Source organism: Prionailurus bengalensis, chromosome D3 (genome assembly GCF_016509475.1).
Source record: "Prionailurus bengalensis isolate Pbe53 chromosome D3, Fcat_Pben_1.1_paternal_pri, whole genome shotgun sequence".
In the NCBI taxonomy this organism is placed as follows: domain Eukaryota; kingdom Metazoa; phylum Chordata; class Mammalia; order Carnivora; family Felidae; genus Prionailurus; species Prionailurus bengalensis.
The window spans coordinates 20949753-20968689 of NC_057356.1; the positions used below are offsets into that span (position 1 = coordinate 20949753).

Consider the following 18937-nt stretch of genomic DNA (forward strand, 5'->3'; position numbering starts at 1 on the left):
CAGTCTAGGCTCTGCACTGATATCTAACGATGTAGGATTGAAAAGCCCAGGGTCTTCATCTTATAACTAAAAACTAACCCTGAGGAGAGGAGGAGAATGTGAAGGTGGTGAAATCATCACAATGGTGGCAAAACACAAAGAGACCAGTCAAAGGCAATAGCAGTTTGAGCCAGGAAGCTGGGCAGGGAAAGAACAGTGTTCTGGGCATCAGTCTTAACTCCAAGACAAAGCCCTATCAGCCCTATAGGCAACAGCATGTTTTCATTGAGTTGTATAAAAATGTATGTGCAAGACCATTCAATTAGGAAATAATAGTCTCTACAACAAATGGTGCTGAAAGATTTGGACATACACATGCAGAAGAGTGAAGCTGAACCCCCACCTCACATCATATACAAAAACATAACTCAAAATGGATCAAAAACCTTAATGTAAGAGCTAAAAATATAAAATCCTTCAGAGAAAACATAGGGATCAATCTTCATGATCTTGGATTTGACAATGGATTCTTAGAAATTACAGCAAAAGCATAAGCAAATAAATAAACTAAAAATAGATAAACTGAACTTCATCAAGATTTAAAACTTTTGTGCCTCAAAGGACATTATCAAAAAAAGGAAAAGACAACCTACAGAAAGGGGGATATTTGCAAATCCTATATCTGATAAAAGTCTAGAACCTCTGAAGAACTCTTTCAACTCAACAAAAGAAAAAGACAAACAATCCAATTTTTTTAAAAAAGTGTGTTCATGTAGGCCAGGACTAGGGCTGGAGGGTAATGATATAAAACTGAAAAATAATTACAGTAAGCTGAAGATATAGATATAGGTATTTCCTTTAAAGAAAGTATAGTCAAATACAATGTATAGACTTCATTTGGATTCTGATTCAAACAAATCAACTGTAAGAAGAAAATTTTTATATAATCAGGAAAATCTGAATATGGACAGGTATTAAACTACCTAAATTAACAAATTCCTATGGATTTTTTGTGTGATAATAGCACAAGGGTTATGTTTTTGTTTGTTTGTTTGTTTGTTTGCTTGTCTGTTTTAAGTCAAAGATGAGCCACCTGGGTTGCTCAATCAGTTAAGCCTCCCACTCTTGATTTCAGTTCAGGTCATGATCTCACAGTTCGTAAGTTTAAGCCCTGAGTCAGGCTCTATGCTGACAGAATAGAGCCTGCTTGGGATTCTCTCTCTCTCTCTCTCTCTCTCTCTCTCTCACTCTCTCTCTATCTCTCTATCTCTCTCTCTCTCTCTCCTCCCTCTCTCTCTCTCTGTTTCTCTGTGCGTGTCTCAAAAACAAATAAATAAATAAATACATTTTTTTTTAATTTTTTTTTTCAACGTTTATTTATTTTTGGGACAGAGAGAGACAAAGCATGAACGGGGGAGGGGCAGAGAGAGAGGGAGACACAGAATCGGAAACAGGCTCCAGGCTCTGAGCCATCAGCCCAGAGCCTGACGCGGGGCTCGAACTCACGGACCGCGAGATCGTGACCTGGCTGAAGTCGGACGCTTAACCGACTGCGCCACCCAGGCGCCCCATTTTTTAAAGTCAAAGGTATATTCTGAAGAATTCACAGTTAAATGACATAATATCTAGGATTTGACTTAAAATACTTCTGGAAAAAAAAGTTAGAAGAGATAGGTGAACAAGAATGGCAAAATTATTATCATTGTTAAAGCACAGTGATGAGATTTAGTTCCACAAATGCTCATTGTACTATTCTTTCTCTGGGTATGTATGTTTGAAATTTTCCAAAATAAAAAAAAAAGTACAAATGTGATTTAATATTGTAGTCATCTTGGCTTTAAGAAACCAGGAAAATAAAAGCTCTAGCAGCTATTTTTTTAGCACCCCACCTAGCTAGAGCAGAAGGCTTATTTCAGATGCAACCTGACTCAAATTTCAACAAGTCTTTTGCAAGATGCTGAGATTGGTCTAATCTTACCTTTGGTGCTGGATAGGGAAGGACAAGAAAAAGGAGGAAAACTGATCATACCCAATGAGAAAACTCCTCTGATAGAGCAGTGAGCACTTTGTAACTGCTGACCAACAGGAAAAGCTACAGCCACTCCCTATGTGGTCTCAGAAAATGCCACTTCTCTCTCTACCTCCGGATTTAGCAATGGATTCTTAGAAATGACACAAAAATATGAGCAACATAAGAAAAAACAGATCTAAAAAAACAGACAAGAAGCCTCATGCAATGAAAAGAACAGTGAGATGGAGCCAGAGGTCTGGGTTCTACTTTTGATTCAGGATCCTGAGCAAGTTTTCTCTAATCCCAGTTTTCACTTCCCTGTCCATAAAAGAAGAGGGAGAATTTCTGAGGTCACTTAAAGAGTTGCCACTGACTGCCCATGTTTAAGTGTATTAGAAACATCACCTAGAGCCAAATTCTGATCCCTCCAGGCACAAAGACTCACAGCTAACTCTAAGGTTAGAACTAGCCCTTAAATATTCTGAAGTTCCTTTCAGTCTTCTATTAAGAACAGTTTTCACTGAAACTTCTTGAATCTGTTTATGTTTTTAACCTTCCACATGGTGAAGGGTAAGGAATTCCATGTGTTGGCTCTTGATGCATGAAATAGGACTTTACTCCTTAGAATAAGAAGACTAAGGGACCAAATTAATAGAAACAAATATTGTTGTCCCTTGGTGGGCCAGGATGTACTAAGAAGAGGGAGCGGGCAGGTTCTAAGATAGCCAATGCCCATCCCCGGGGCAGTAGACTCACCGAGATCTTGGTGAAAATGTAGAGTAACAGGGACAGAATAGAGAGGTAGATCTGGATCCTCTTGCCTCCAAATCGCTTCCTCAGGTACTCTGGCATTGTCACCACCTGCATGGGATGTAATGGAGGTCGCCATCAGTCAGAGTGACCAGAAGATCCAGAGCAAGCAGAGCAGTGGCATCCACATGGCATCAGATATATGCTCAAAAGTTAACCCTTGTGGGTCAGAGAGGTCTGTGATGTAGCCAGATGGCCCCTATTCTCCAGCCATTTGCTCATCTCTTTCCCACATGCCCTACCACTGCAGGGGTAGCTGGGTATTGTCCCAGAACATTTAAGGTGCCCAATAAATACTTTTTTAAATGAACACATGACTGTACATAACCAAGAAAGCAGATCTTTGCCCTGGAAGAGGAAGTGATAGATATATATCCCTATACAACATACCTACTATGAACAAGACACTATAACAAAATAAATAAACATTAAAAAAATTGCTTTTAGGTAGTCAAAAATTTTTTTTAAAAGTAGTCACAAGTTTATAACCTGGAAAAGAAAGCCAAAACACAAGTCATTCTCTGCCACTTATTCCATAAAGCCTCCTCTGCTTTCAGGAGGATGGAGCTCATATTATGTATGTGTGTGTGTGCATATATGTGTATACATATGTAAACATATATAAATATACATTATCAGCAAGACATGGAATAACAGAGCAGATACTTACCCCAGCCTTAATGTAAATGGGAACAAACACCCAGCCTAAGACAACCACCCAAATCAGGGCCTGAAACAGACAAAAAAAAAAAAAAAAGCACGTAAAGTCAAACCAGGAGGAACCTTAGCTCACCCTGCTGCCTGCAGGGCCCTCAACTACTATGGGACAATCAGCAAGCATTTTCTCCTGGGGTTCTGGGGACAACTCCCTTAAGTGGCCATCAGAAACTGAAAGAGGCTTTTGCTGCTCAGTTGGCCCATGGGAACAGCAGTAGGGCATTAGTGGAGGAGACACCAGGGGGCTGCCCACAGACATCCCAGCTCCTCTTGCCTCTTCTCTGATTACAAGGAGTAAAATACCATTTAGAGAACTTTTAAGTAATAATAATTAATAATAATAATAATAATAATAATAATAAATAATGGGAATCTGGTGGTAAGAATTTCCAAACCTTCAATATGGCCAAAAGGGTACAGGAGGGCTTGGATTTTTTTTTAATTTTTAAACAATTTTTTTAAATTTATTTATTGTTTAATTTACATCCAAGTTAGTTAGCATATAGTACAACAATGATTTCAGGAGTAGATTCCTTAATGCCTCTTATCCCTTTAGCCCATCCCCCCTCCTACAACCCCTCCAGCAACCCTCTCTTTGTTCTCTATATTTAAGAGTCTCTTTTGTTTTGTCCCCCTCCCTGTTTTTATACTCTTTTTGCTTCCCTTTCCTTATGTTCATCTGTTTAGTATCTTAAATTCCTCATATGAGTGAAGTCATATGATATTTGCCTTTCTCTGAATAATTGTGCTTAGCCTAATAGAAGGGCTTGGATTTTTAAAGAAAAAAACACTACTGCCATCATATCTGTAGTTGTCTCATGTTGCTCTGGTAGAAGAGCAGCAGGACCCTGGGGGTCCTGAAGCTGTGCCCCTCTTCCATCTGCATCCAAGGGTGGCCCTGGTTGGTTCCCTAACACTCAGAGCATCTCTAAACATAGACTGAAGTGGCTGACTGGCTGACTGCTAAAACTCCTTCCAGCTCCAGGACACAGTGTCTCTGATGTTACTCACATTCCATTCAAAGCCCCCAGTGGCGATGCCTGCTGCAGCTCCTGTCCCCGCCAGCCCCACAAAGTGGCCACTTCCAATGTTACTGGCAAAGAGAGATGCTCCAACCTGGAAACACAAAGAGAAAATCTGGTAAGAACTCTGTGGTCCAGGACACTCAGAGGTAGACCAAAGAGAGAAGAGACATGTCACCCAAGAGAAGGACAAGAAATAGAAGAGGCAGTCTGGGAACTTGACTGTGTGTTCGTTGGGACCACAGGTTCACAAGATGGATGTGGGGTCTTGGGTAATAGTGAAGATGAAAAGGAGAGGATGGGAGAAAAGGCAATGTGTATCCCCAAATCAGATCAAATCTGATCCAAACCTGTGGGTTTTTTGGTCAGCCCAATGCCAAAGAGTGAAGAAAATATGGGCAACCCCACAGTTCACTGAGCCTCCCTTATAAGTCTTCCAAAAGGCTGTCAGCTGAAAAGCAGGGCCTGTGCCATTCATCCCTGTGTCCTCCAACAGTTGACCAATACCTTGACCAAGGACCTTGACCAATACTGGCTCTCAGTAAATGCAGACAGTTTTGATAAAAGGAATCATTTAAACGAAGCCTCTGGGCATCAGCCCTTTCACTTACCAGAGAAGTCAGGGGGTAGAGCCTATACTTCCCAATGATTCTTAACTATTAAATTCTATGATCCCATGTGCTCCCAAGAAACATGAGATGCTACTAATAATAACTCCCTAAATCAATATAGTATTTTTATTTTTTATTTTTTACAAAGGTCTCATAGACCCCATGGCACGTACACAAAACACATGCATTTTTCAAGGACATACATATGTCTAAATACATAGGTAGAAGACAGATTGGAAGGATATATATTAAAAACCCAAGATTGGAAGCCTGGAAGGAAAAAGGAGAATGAGACTGTGAATGGGAGATGGAAGACAAAACATCAGGTAAAACAAGAGAAGGATCTTGCACTAACTAATCATAATACTGTGCCATCAACTCAATTGCATCTAAGCTCCATGAGAACCCCAGGAAGTTTTAGAGTCCTTCTGTACCCATGAGGAGAGGCATAGCACCATTTGATAATTATCAAACTAGTATAATTATCCCCATTATTGCTTAGCAATGGGGGAAAGCTGGTAGTTATTTGTCTATTATCCCTAAGATGGTCCAGATCTGGAACAAAACAAAGAACATTATTTCACAAAAGACAAATTACTCCAAGAAACTGTCCTAGCTACATCAGTTCCTACCTCCAATATAAGGTAATGGTTGCTTAGTACCAAATAGTTAAGTCAGAGAGGAGGGAGTTCCCTGAAGGCCAGGTCAGAAAGTCTCTGGAATGATGCAATAATGATATAAAAGTACACTCATTCATTCACTCAGTGAATATTAATTTAGCATCAACTCAATGTAACATGCACTATTCTAGACCCTGGGGACTCCAATGTGAATAGCACAGACAAAATCCCTACTCTCCAGAATCTTATATTCTAACCAACATAAATAAACATAAATAATTTTTTTAAAAGAGAGATCAGAGAATGGTCAGTGCTGTAAAGAGAACAGAGAGGGTGTGATAGAGTGACTAGTTCCAATTGGAGAGTCAAGAAAGGTCCCTCTGTGTAGATGCCCTCTATGTTAAGATTGAAGTGATAAAAGAAGTCCACTGTGTCAAGTCAGAAGGAAAGTAGTTGTAGTTAAGAAGCAAAAAGAAGGGCAGACTGGCTGGAGTGTTGTAGGCAAGGAGAAGGGTGGTATGAGATGAGGCTGGGAAGCTGGGCAGGGATATATCAGGAAGGTCCTAGCAGGCAAGGAGGATAGGAGGTTTGAATTTTATTCTAAGTGTGGGAAAACACAGTTGGGAGTGGGGGGCAGTTAATCAGTGGAGAGAAAGGACTTAATTTGCTTTTTAAAGATTGTTCTCAAGTACATGGAGAAGATAGTGTTGGGGGCAAGGGAGAAAACAAAAATGTAGAGGAGGCTATTGCTGTATCTACATAAGAAGACAGTGGCTCGGTCTCTGGTGGTAGCAGTCAAGACAAGGGCAAGTGTAGAGATTGGAGTGTGTTTTAGAAGCAAGTTGACAGGAGTCCTGAATCTAAGAGTTACCCTTGAAGGATCAGATGTGGGAAATGAGAGAAAGAGTAATCAAGGGTAACTCCTAGATTCAGGACTTGAGTAGGTGGATGCCACTTATTAAAAAGGGGGAAATGGATCCAAAGATGGGTGAATAAAGAATATGCAGTAATATATATACAATGGCATATATTACTTAGCCATACAAAAGAATGAAATCTTGCCATTTGCAACAACAATAGACCTAGAGGGTATGATGCTAAGTGAAGTAGGTCAATCAGAGAAAGACAAATACCATACAATATCACTCATCTGTGGAATTTAAGTAACAAAACAAAACAAACAAAGAAAAAATAGATTAAAAAAACCTCTCAAATGCAGAGAATAAACTGGTGATCACCAGAGGGGAGGTTGCAGGGGGGGTGTGAAATAGATAAAAGGGATTAAGAGTACACTTATCCTGATGAGCACTGAGAATTGTACATAATTGTTGAATCATATTGTACACCTAAAATTAATATAACACTGTATGTTAATTATACTTAAATTTTAAAAAAAGAAGAAGGGGAAATTGGGAGGAAAGCAGGCTGTTCAGAGATATTCACCTCTTTCTCCTCAAAGTTGGATGGAGATAACAGTCCACTTTCAATCAGAATTACCTTTGTCATGTAGCCTGCCTGCCATGATCCATTATCTTTCCATTTATCATCTCTCACTTGATAAATTATTAAGCCTAATGTTGTACTATTAAGGGCATAATTACCAGTAATGATTAACTGCATTAGATTAACCTTCAGTTCAAGAAGTCCTCTCCAACATCCCTCCAAAGGGAAACATTGAACTTTAAGAAGTTGCTGGCTTTCCTGAGGTACCCCTTTACTGTCTGATGGAATAGGGGCCAGGAGAGCTTTGCCTTGCACAGATTTACTTAATTTCTGTCATAGTCACTACTCTTCTCCAAGTCACTTGCCTTGGCCTCATTCTGGACTCCCTCCCTTCACCCCATGGCCTTCACTCAATCATTTACCAAAACGCTGACTCTGCCTCCACAATGTCAAAGGCATCTAGCACTTCTTATACTGCCCTTGTACAGGCTGTGATTATCTCTCAACAGGCTTCTAGATAATTTCCAGTCTCCCCCTACACACATGGCCAGTTCCCCAAAGCACAACTCTGATCAAGCCACTTCCCTATTCAGAGAACCTCCTCAACATCCAAATGGGGCTGCCAAGTAGTCTTCCTGGAAGTTCCAGGTTTAAAGACATAGTCCTAAGAATTCAGAAAGATTTCAGGTTAGAGTCCCCTCCAGTGATAAGGAAGTATGAAAATAAAAATTAGAGTTTGAATACTTTTTAACCTCTTACTATCTGGGTGATCATAACATCTGTGAGCCTCAATCTTCCCTCATGACAGGTTGTTCAGAAGTCAAATGAGATTATGAATCAGTAATGATTGACATTTTACTGACCCTCAAACAGAGTCCTTTCTCTCCTCCAAGAGGATAATCACTTCATCCTCAAAGACAATTCACAAGAGCTACAATGGACACAGTTGGAGTCTGAATTGTGTGCCCCCAAAATTCATGTGTGGTGGTCCTAACTTCCTAATGTGACCTTATTTGGAGATAGGGTATTTAGGGAGGTAATTAAGGTTAAATTAGGTCATAAGGGTGGGGCCCTAATCTATTTGATAGGACTGCTCCTTATAAGAAAAAGAAAAAGACATCGTCTCTCTCATCCTCTCTCATTCTCTCTCTCTCACTCTCATTTTTTACTCAGAAAAGAGACCATATGAATGCACAGACAAAAGGCAGTCATCTACCATCCAGAAAGAGAGACAGAAACCAACTCTGACAGCACCTTGATCTTGAGCTTCCAGCCTCCAGAACTGTGAAAAAATAAATCTCTCTTGTTTAAGGCTCCCAGTCTATGGTATTGTGTTATGGAAGCCCAAGCAAGCTAATACAGACACCATTGCTTTATCACCTCCATTCCCCTGCCAGGTTTTCATTCTGCCCTTCCTCTCACTGAAGCTCATTAACAACGCTTTCCTCATTCTAATTTCCCAAACACTCCCTCTGTCTACCCCTCACCCACATTCATGCCCATTTGGGAATCATGCCCCATCCAGGGAGTGATCCAGTGACATGAATCATCATGTCCTTCTCTGTAATCTCCTCCCACATTCCCTCTGAGTTCAGGGTTTTAGACTTCATCTAAAATTTCCCCAGCTTGACCTTGCTTTTGACTAACTTCTTTCCAAGCCTTCCTCATCCCCTGATGGGGCTCAGGAAGCTATTATAAGTATTTAGATGACTTTACTGTAACTGTGCAAGATGAGCTGGGTCAGACAACACCCAACAGGTTTGATAGCATGATAATCAGGGAAATAACATAATGTGACATCACAAATGGAAAAAAAAAAAAAAAACCACTATATTTTCCTTTGAATTTGGAGGAATTCATAATCACACTTTACTACCTAAACTTCTTACCCTAGAAAGTTGGCAGGATGGGAAATATTTGGAGAAATTATAGAATCACAGAGTCTTAAAGAGTTATATGGACCCACAAATGTCACAGTTTGAATCCCCTCTGCAATACCACCCCCCCCCCTCAAGTGATGGTTGGTTTCTGGATGCCATGCTTCTAGTGACAGAGAACTTGCCCAATTTACAAGGCAGCTGAATCCATTGAGGAACAATTCTAATGGTTAAAAAGTCCTTCTTTACCTTGAGCTGAAATCTGCACATTGGTCTACTTCTGCCTTCTGGAGTGATACAGAACAAGTCAAATCTCTCCCACAAGCTAGCTCTTCCAAGGTCTAAGGAAAGGGATTGTGCCCACCCTCAAATCTTCTCCAGGCTAAGCTTCCCCTTCTCATGTGTCTGCTCCTCACTGGCCATGGAATTGAATCTCACCATCTGTGTTACTATCTGCTGCCCTCAGTTTTAACAGTGTCCACAGATGCGCCTCAGGCCCAAATGAACCACTTTAGACATGGGCCATGCAGAGTGAAACAGGCTGCCCTTCCTGACTTCCCATACGGTTTTAACATTATATGGCTTCAAATCCTTTTTTAAATCTGTCACTCAGCCATGAGTGCCTGGTGGTAGTAAGGACTAAGCCAGTCCCTCTAATTCTCATCACTGTCAGAAAACCTGCCTCTAAATTATTTGGACCATTTAACAAGAACAGATTCCCTCTCACTGCAGTTTAGATTCCTGATAATACCAGTTTGGTTTACCTCAACAATACAGTGGCTCTAACACTTAAAATTTTTTCACTTCGATTCTTCCAGGGTTTGGCACAAATATGATGTTCTCCCATAAGCCTTACCTAAAGAGAAAACCACTTAAACTACAAAGGAAAATAATCTAACCAAATTAATTTCTCCCTACCAACTATTAATGTCAGAAGTTGGAAGCTAGCAGGGATTGCATCTATTCCTCGAAAAAAGGCAGACATTAGTCTCTTCAATGATCACTTCTTCAGTTCTTATCACAGCCCTACAAATGGACTTCCTGAACCCATGCTACTCACAGAGTGTTCCACGGGCCAGGAGCATCAGCTTCACCTGTGAGCTTATGAGAACAACAAATCCTCTGCCCCCCACCCCAGACCTATTGAATCAGAGTAGTAAGCTCTTCAAGTGATTCACATGTACAATAAAGTTTGAGAAACCTACCTACACTGTACTAAATGTCACTGTTATCTCCACAAACTTGTTTGACCTCTCTTCAGGAACAAGAGCACAGGGACTAACTACAAAATTAGGATGCTAAGGTGTAAAGGACAAAAACTTTGGGGTGAAACGGACTTTGTCCAAAATTCTCTACTTAACCTCCAGAGTTTCAAAGGTCTGTTACCATGGTACTCATGCTTCCCAGTGGGAGACACTGTCTCTTCAACCACATGCCAACACAAGCATTTGGACTGAAAGAATTTTTACCAATCTCACAGGTAAAACTTCAGAACTAGCTGGTTAAGTCAAATAAAGATTTCCAGAATATCCTCACACTGCAGCAAAATTATCAAGACATTTCAAATGGAAATCCACAGATACCACTCAAAAGCTTTGTGGGAAATCCTACAATTTTTCTCCTCAAGAGATTGGGTTATAAGAATTCCCAGAGGGTAATCTCCACCACCAGAAGCAACAAACATTGCTGATTGGAAGACTCCTCTGCCATGATATGACACTGGGAAGAGGAATTACAGGCTTTCAAGGCTTTCTGCAATACAGCCCCCTCCTCTTTCTCCACTCCCAGCAGCCTCTCCATACCCTTTCACATCCCCTGCACTCCAGCTAAATTATACTAACTCAGTCTCCTAGATATGCTCTGGGCATTCCTGCCTTCTGAATTTATTTATGCCATTTCCCTCTGCTTGAACCTCCTCTCCATCAACTCTTATGCCCCTAAAACACTGACCCAGTCTTCAAAAGGAATCCCAGTCTCATCTCTCCACTGACACCATTCAGAGCTGATCTCTTACCCTTCTGGTCTCTCACCTCCAATCCTCATCTGTTGTACTCTCCAGGGGCATGACACTGCTTCTGTCCAAGTGTTATTCCCCACAAACCTTCTAGCCCTCAAAGAGGATTTCTGCTTCTGCTGAGCATAGGACCTTTCTTGCACATGACAAGCATGCAGTAAAAGTCTGCTGAGTGAGTGAGTGGGCTGGTGTATCAAATCCTTGGATGGTAGCAACTGAATGCCTTAGAGCTGTACTTATTTCCACTGGTTACATAGAGTTAAGACTCTTCCCAGGGACATGTCAAGGATGGCTCTCTCTTGAGGAAGAGGCCAATAAACTTGGCCTGCTAGGCCTAGATGGGGCCCAGCAGAATAATGGGGTGTGCTAGGATTATGCACTACTCTGAGATGTTAATATGGTGACCTAAAAGATCAGTGTTAGTAAGAACAAGACCTCAAGTGGAATCTGACCTCCTGGGTTAGTCCATCAGGCAAGTAAATACGTTCTCCCATATATTTCTGATAGAAATGCAATTCTGGAAAGCAGTTGTTGGTACATATCAAAATCTCATCTCCTTCTACCATATGATCCTACTTTTTAGTACCTTAAGAAAATCATCAGAAATGCAGACAGGGGCGCCTGGGTGGCTCAGTTGGTTAAGCAGCCGACTTCGGCTCAGGTCATGATCTCGTGGTCTGTGAGTTCAAGCCCCACGTCGGGCTCTGTGCTGACTGCTCAGAGCCTGGAGCCTGTTTCAGATTCTGTGTCTCCCTCTCTCTCTGACCCTCCCCCGTTCATGCTCTGTCTCTCCCTGTCTCAAAAATAAATACACGTTAAAAAAAATTTTTTTAAAGAAATGCAAAGTCTTATACATGAGTTTCATTAGTATGTTCATTGCCATGTTATTTACAATACAGGAAAGTTGGAATCAACATAAGTGCCCAACCACAGGAAGACAACTGGATAAATTAAGGTACATACTTGTGATCGAATATTATGCAGCCATTAAAATCATAGCTTTGAAAAATATGTTATGGTGGGAAGGTGATAGTGATAAAATCCCAAATAAAAAAATAATATACAGTTTTTTATAGACATAGACATAGACATAGAGTTATATCTCCAAATTTAACAGTGGTTATCTTTGAAAGAGAAAACAATGAGCATGTTTTCATACCTTTCCAATATTCCCACAATGAATTTGTGTAACTTTATAGGCAGAACACAATTCATCAAAACCTTTAACAATAAAGGGAAATCATTCCAGAGCTGTCTCAGATTCACTTGCAGAGCCTAAGAACAAAGTATGTAAGGAAGTCATGTGTTTGTTGGGGGCAATATAGAAAAAGACATGAAATGTCATTGAATGCTACCTAAAAATTATGTTTTGTGTGACAGGAAAAAGGAAATAGTAAATATATGGTACAGCCTATTTATTTACCAATATCCAGTCATCTGATATTGGAGCTAGAATTAACTTGGAAATGATTAAGGTTGACCTTGTCATTTTCAAATGAAAACAAAATTATAGCCCAAAGGAAGAAAGTGATTCAAATTTATATATTAATTCTATCTTTACTTCCACACCCTTAGGAAAGTAAAATAGTATGCGTACACTCTGAACCATTAACCCAAGAGTCAAGAATTGCCTAAGGCAGTGGACAACTACCTGTGTATGTCTTCCTCAGACAATGGTTCTCAAACTATAGCATGCATCAGAATCTACAGTAAAAATACACAAAAACCAGCAAAATCTGAATGATAAACACATTCAGTTTTAATAAAATTATGTTCAAATATTGCATGAAACATACAAACAATACAAAAGTATTCATTGTTTGTCTGAAATTCAGATTTAACTGGCCATCCTTTATTTTTATTTGCTGAATCTGGCAACACTAATTACAATCACCTAGATTTGTTAAACCACAGATGTTTGAACCGCATTCCTTCAACTTTCTGATTCAATATGTTTGGGTTGAGGCTGGAAATTTTGCCTTTCTAACTAGAGCCCAGGTCTTGCTGGTGCTGCTGGGTGGGTACACTTTGAGAGGCCTGTCCTGGGAAAATAAGAAAGGGAGAGGGGATGACTTTTACAGTGCCTCCTGTTGGCCAAGTGTCAGGACAGGCACTTCATTCACTTCATCTTACATCGTGCTTACTACAGTCTGTGAGGTAGGGATTATTCTCATTTTCATTTTACAGGTAAGAAGACTGAAGACCAGAGCAGTGATTTGCCTACAGTCCTACAGTCTAACATGACCAATGTCCAAGGGACAGAAAGGGAGGCCACAGTGCCACTCTGACTTTCTTCCTCCTTCCTCAGACATTTCTTTCTCAACTTCCCTGAAGGGGCACAGTCGGGTCAGGCCTCCCCACCCATCTCATTGTAAACTTAGGAACAGCATGTATATATCTGCATCATGTTTGTATTTCAGATTCTTCCCTCATCCTCTGAGGAACTGGTCTTTAACCTGAATTACTATTTTGATTTCATTCGTAAGATATCTTTTCATAGGGGAGATTTGGAGAGATTTAACCTTTGACTTTTGCCATCTCTTGAAGATCACAATTCCTGGACTGGGACAGAAGAGAAGGTGGGACTCATATATTCAGACCATTTTATTTCTGAGATTCTGGTAAATGTTTAGACACAGATCTTGCTCCAGAGCCATCATAATCTCTGTTTACATTAGCTCGTGTACTCCATAAACAATAGTGGCCTTTCACTCATTATCTTCACAAATCTCTCTCCTTGCTCTAAGAGCCAAAAGGGCAGGAAATCAGGAAACCACTGCCAAGGCTGGCATTTTCCCACAGGTTGTTGGCACAAAACACAGGTGAGGTCTTCTCTTGGCATTTATAGGTCAAGGAGGCTAGAGACCAACCAACCCTCTCACCAATTCAGATAGGTTCATCCTTGGGATCATCAACTTGCAGTCCCTCACTCAGGGCCTGAGTGAAGTGCATTATCTACCCCTACACTGGCCTCCTTTCAGTTCCTCAAATATCCCAAGATCCTTCCCTCCTCAGGCCTTTGACTATTCTGTCCCTTCTGCTTGGATTGCTCTTCCCCCAATCTTCAAATGGCTGCCTCTTTCTGATTCCTCACATCTCAGCCTAAATGCTCAATTCTCAGAAAGATCTTTCCTGATTCTCTTATGTAGTTTGAGAAACACCCCTTTTCTTCCCTCCCACCCTTGACTCAAATACACTTTCTTAAGACCACTATTTGTAATTTTGGATATATATATATAATTTTGGATTATATAATTTTGTAAGAATGTGTGTGTGTCTCTCTCTCAGACACATACACACACACTAATATATGCCAGCACCTAACACAGAATGTGGCATATAATAAGTAATCAACATGTAAATGTAGAATAAAGTAATAGCAATGCATCAATGGATAAATGATTGAATTCACAGTTTAAGAAGGAGGAGCTAAAGATGAGATACAATAATAATAATGATGATGGGAGCACCTGGCTGACTCAGTCAGTAGAGCATAAGACTCTTGATCACAGGGTCATGAGTTTGAGCCCTACATTGAGTGTAGAGATTACTTTAATAAAAAAGTGATGATGATGATGATGATAATGATATTAAGAATAGCCAGTTTGGATAGGACTAATTACATACTATTGTAAATGACTTACATATTTATCTAATTGAATCCTCAAAACAACTCTCTAAGATAGGTGCTATGGGGACGCCTGGGTGGCTCAGTCAGTTAAGCGGCCAACTTCCGCCCAGGTCATGATCTCATGGTTTGTGAGTTTGAGCCCCATGTCAGGCTCTGTGCTGACAGCTCCGAGCCTGGAGCCTGCTTTGGATTCTGTGTCTCCCTCTCTCTCTGCCCCTTCCCAGATCATGCTCGCACTCTGTCTCTGTCAAAAATAAATAAACTTAAAACAAAATTTAAAAAAAGATAGGTGCTATGATAGAGATAGGTGCTATGATAGAGTTGAGGAAACTGAAACACAGAAAGGTTGAATAACTCACCCAAGGCCACAAAGCTAGGAAGGGGGACCTGGGGTTCTAAACAAGGCAGAGTGACTTCAGAGTCTCTGGTCTTAACCCTAACTCTAAATCAGCTCCCTAATATAAAATTTACCCAAAGTAAAACATATAGGTCTCAGTGACTCAAAATGTGCCACGCAAATCATAGAAAGGAAAAGCCCAGACACATTTACTTTTTTAGGGTTTTTTTGGTAATGCTTATTTCTTTTTGAGAGAGAGACAGACAGAGTGCAAGTTGGGGAGGGACAGAGAGAGTAGGTGACACAGAATCTGAAGCAGATTCCAGGCTCTGAGCTGTCAGCACAGAGCCCGATGCAGAGCTCGAACCCACATACCGTGAGATCATGACCTGAGCCGAAGTCAGATGCCACCCAGGTGCCCCAACCCAGATACATTTCTAACATGAATAATCCAAAGACTTCATCATAGCTGATAGTTTCAGCATTCTTCTGACTTCAACCAACTAGAAATGTTGATTATAGTTTACTTTTTCCTTTCTCTGTCTGCGGAAGCGCTAACATGTTAGAAAATATTGGGAAGGTATCCAGAGTGAAAGAAGAAAGCAGGAGCTTATACACCAAGTAGATGACAGGAAATTGGCTACACACCCATCAACTTATGCCTAAGAACACAAAGAATACATGGGGTGGTGAGTGGCTGTGCATTAATCAGTGAAACTCTTCAGAGGAGACTAAGCCATGAAGAGTGGCAGGGAAATAGCCCTGACAAAAAGAGAGAGGGCAAGAAAGACAAGGGAGAGAGGGTGAGGGAAGGAAGAGAAGAAATAGGGGAAGGAGGAGGTGGTGATAGAGGAAGAGGAAAAGGAGAAGAGAGAGGAGAGGCCATTCAAGAGCAAGGCAGCAACTGGCATGTTAAGCAAAAAACTCTCACCACAAAAGAGATACATATCTATGGGAATAGCCAAGTTTTGCAAAATCTTGTCTCAGCCTTTAAAAAAAATGTTTTAGATAGTAAGGAAGCATAGTCACACCAGCCTTTTTTTCCCCCAAGGGATCCAATGAGCGCTAAAATCAGGCACTCTGATTGGGGCCAGGATTGCTTTTCCAGTTTTATTACCATGAACCTTAAAAAAAAGAAGTCTAAAGGAAAAAAAAAGTTCTCTGTACATAGAAACAGAAATGTGGAACACTGCTAGAGAAAGGCTTTGACTTGGACCCAGCACCTTCCTAACCTCCTGAATTCTTACCACTGCCTACATTCTGTGGCCACTGCTCCAGAGAGCAGAATGCAGGCTGAGGTCTTAGGTGACATCAACAAGGGGATCCAGCATGAGAGTCTGAGGACATATCCCTTTCCTCCCTCCCTTTTCTTTAATTTAGCACGTATTTCTCAAATGCCCAGTAGATGCAAGGTCCTGGACTAGGTATTGGAAGAAAAAAAAGATTAAGAAAAACATAGGCTCTGCCCTGGGATAAATGAAAGCACACATAGCCATATGCAAGTAGAAGACAACCAGCAGGAATAAAGGGTCAACTGAACTTGGCAGTCACTTCCACTCAACCTTATGAAAGTCAAGTACTTGTTGGTCCTTCATCTCACATTTTCCTGAGCTTTGTTCCCTTGGTGACCTTTCTACCTCTTCTGTGTCCATTCCCCTAGTTCATGCTCTTTCTCTCTCAGGTCTTATGTTCCAAGGTCTTAGATCTACCAGACTCTTCCAGGATGCACCCCAGTAGTATCCTTAGTGGATGAACTTTGATTTGATCATTGGGATTTACAGACTTAAATATCAAATCAGATATAGTTTACTCAAGAAAGTTTAGTAAGTATGAAGAGCTATCTTCTTTCCTTGGGGAAAATATTCAAAGGGGTCTCTGGTTAGCCCTAACTGAAAGAATTTCTTGGTTGTCAGGTAAACCTCTAGACTACATCTATTGATCTCACAAATTTCCATCTCAAAAGATAAGAAGAAAGAGACCTGAATAACAGAAAAATAGAGAGAGTCCTAGCTCTGTCATTATCTTGTGTGAAGTTGGGCAACCCATGGGGTTAATCTCCATTTTTGCTGGATCACTAAGGATCCAATCAAATACAGGATATAATAGTCCTTCAAAAGTTTTCAGCTGAAAAAAGAAAAACAAGAGCTAAACCTGAGAATTTGCTGAGTGCCAGGCACTGTTCTGAGACTGTGCATATGTCCACACAACAATCTCAAGGAAGTACTGTTATCCCCATTATAGAGATAACAAAGGTAAGACACAGAGATGTTTAGTAACTCACACAGCTAGTAATGGGCAGAAGCTGGATTTGAACCCAAGCAGCCTGACTCCAGAGCCTAGGCCTGAACAAGGTGTCAGTGAACTAGGACCTACAAACCAAATCTGGTCCTCAGCCTCTTTTAGTAAATAAAGTTTTATTGGAATACAGCCAGGCCCATCCATTTATGTACTGCCCATGGCTGATTTCATGATACAACAGCAGAGTTGAGTAGTTGTGACAGAGATCATATAGCCTACAAAGCAAAAATATTTGCTATCTTGCCCTGTAAAGAGAAATTTTGTCAACCCTTGCCCTAAGTCACTGTGACATACACCTCTCTGATGATTCTCTAATAATAAAAGAAGGAAAGGAACTGTGGCTATTGACAGACACACAGCCATTCAACTTTCAAGACCCTCGTTGGCAATAGACTGGCTAGCATGCCCACACCCATTCTTGTTTCCTCTGTGGAAGAAATTTTAGTCCTGGAAGACCTTTGAGATGCTCAATCTGACTGTTCCTCATTACAGAGGAGACTGAGACCCAGAGAAGTTAATGATTTGCCCAATGTCACAAACCTGGGACAACCCAAGTCCTTTGGTTCTTTGTGAGGTTCCTATTCCCTCTGGAATGTTTACTTCTTCATTTAAGGGGGTTTTCAAAGGGTTGACTCAACCCCATTGTACCCCACCCATTTCCTTGGAGCTGACTCCGGTAAGTGTGACCAAACTCTCCTCCAAAAAAGAATTCTCCACTGGGCTGTGTATCTGGGGCCCAGCCTCTCTGAGTAATTTCTGCTACCAATAGACAAGGAGTGGGGAGTTTCCCCTTCAATGCTCACATTCCTGCTTTCCCATCTCCCACACACCCACATAACCATTACAACATAGCACACAGCTGTTTGTTAAAGCTTCCAAATACAGAAGGGAATCCTGGGCCACGAACCAACCCACAGTTACAAAAGGTAATATCATGGTTTCATGTTACTCAGTTGGCTTGGCTTGCTCACCCATGACTCAGACTTCTGGGGGCCTCCCTGCCTGGCTCCCTGTGTAATCTGTCTCCTCTGTAACCCAGCCCTGGAATCCTTGCTCTTCCTTTTTAATTATCTGTCACTTCTACATCCAGGCCAAGGTGCATATGATTTCTCTCTCTCTCAGCCTCATTAACTTTTTAGGAATGGAGTCGTTTACCAGGGCTCCTAAATTTTCACCTGTTACAGGTCATAACTGCTCCTTTCAAAGTCCCCTAAGACCCAGGAATGTCCCCAACTGGCCTCTCTGTTCAATCTCCTTTTGGACTTTTCAAGATCCAGTTTCCTCCTATTTTTTTTGAGGGTGAATACTCAAGTCCCCCAAGTCTCTGATGTATTGATCCAAGGTCCTTCCTCCTAAAATACCCGAGGACTCTTCCCAGAGCTTCTCTTGTTGCTCACTCCTCCTACAGCACAAAGCGACAGGGCTAAAGGCAGATGGAGAGGCAAAAGTGTCCCATTAGGGGGTTTCTGACAGAGATGTGAGCTCCAGAAAGACTGTAGCCCTGTGATGTTCTCCTTGGGCCTGCACATTTGAGAATCGATATTCCAATTATGAACTTCCAGGCCCG

The 18937-nt window shown here is 41.1% G+C and overlaps 1 protein-coding gene across 1 annotated transcript in view; it reads right to left on the bottom strand.

The window, feature by feature from the left end:
• LOC122470400 (sodium/glucose cotransporter 1) overlaps positions 1-18937 on the bottom strand; it is a 74668-nt gene that overhangs the window by 42208 nt on the left and 13523 nt on the right. Inside the window, exons 3-5 of the mRNA XM_043557931.1 lie at positions 4529-4633; positions 3471-3530; positions 2747-2851 (exon numbers count right to left, since the gene is read on the bottom strand). Coding sequence (XP_043413866.1) covers positions 2747-2851; positions 3471-3530; positions 4529-4633 — 270 coding nt within the window. The remainder of the gene's footprint in view (positions 1-2746; positions 2852-3470; positions 3531-4528; positions 4634-18937) is intronic.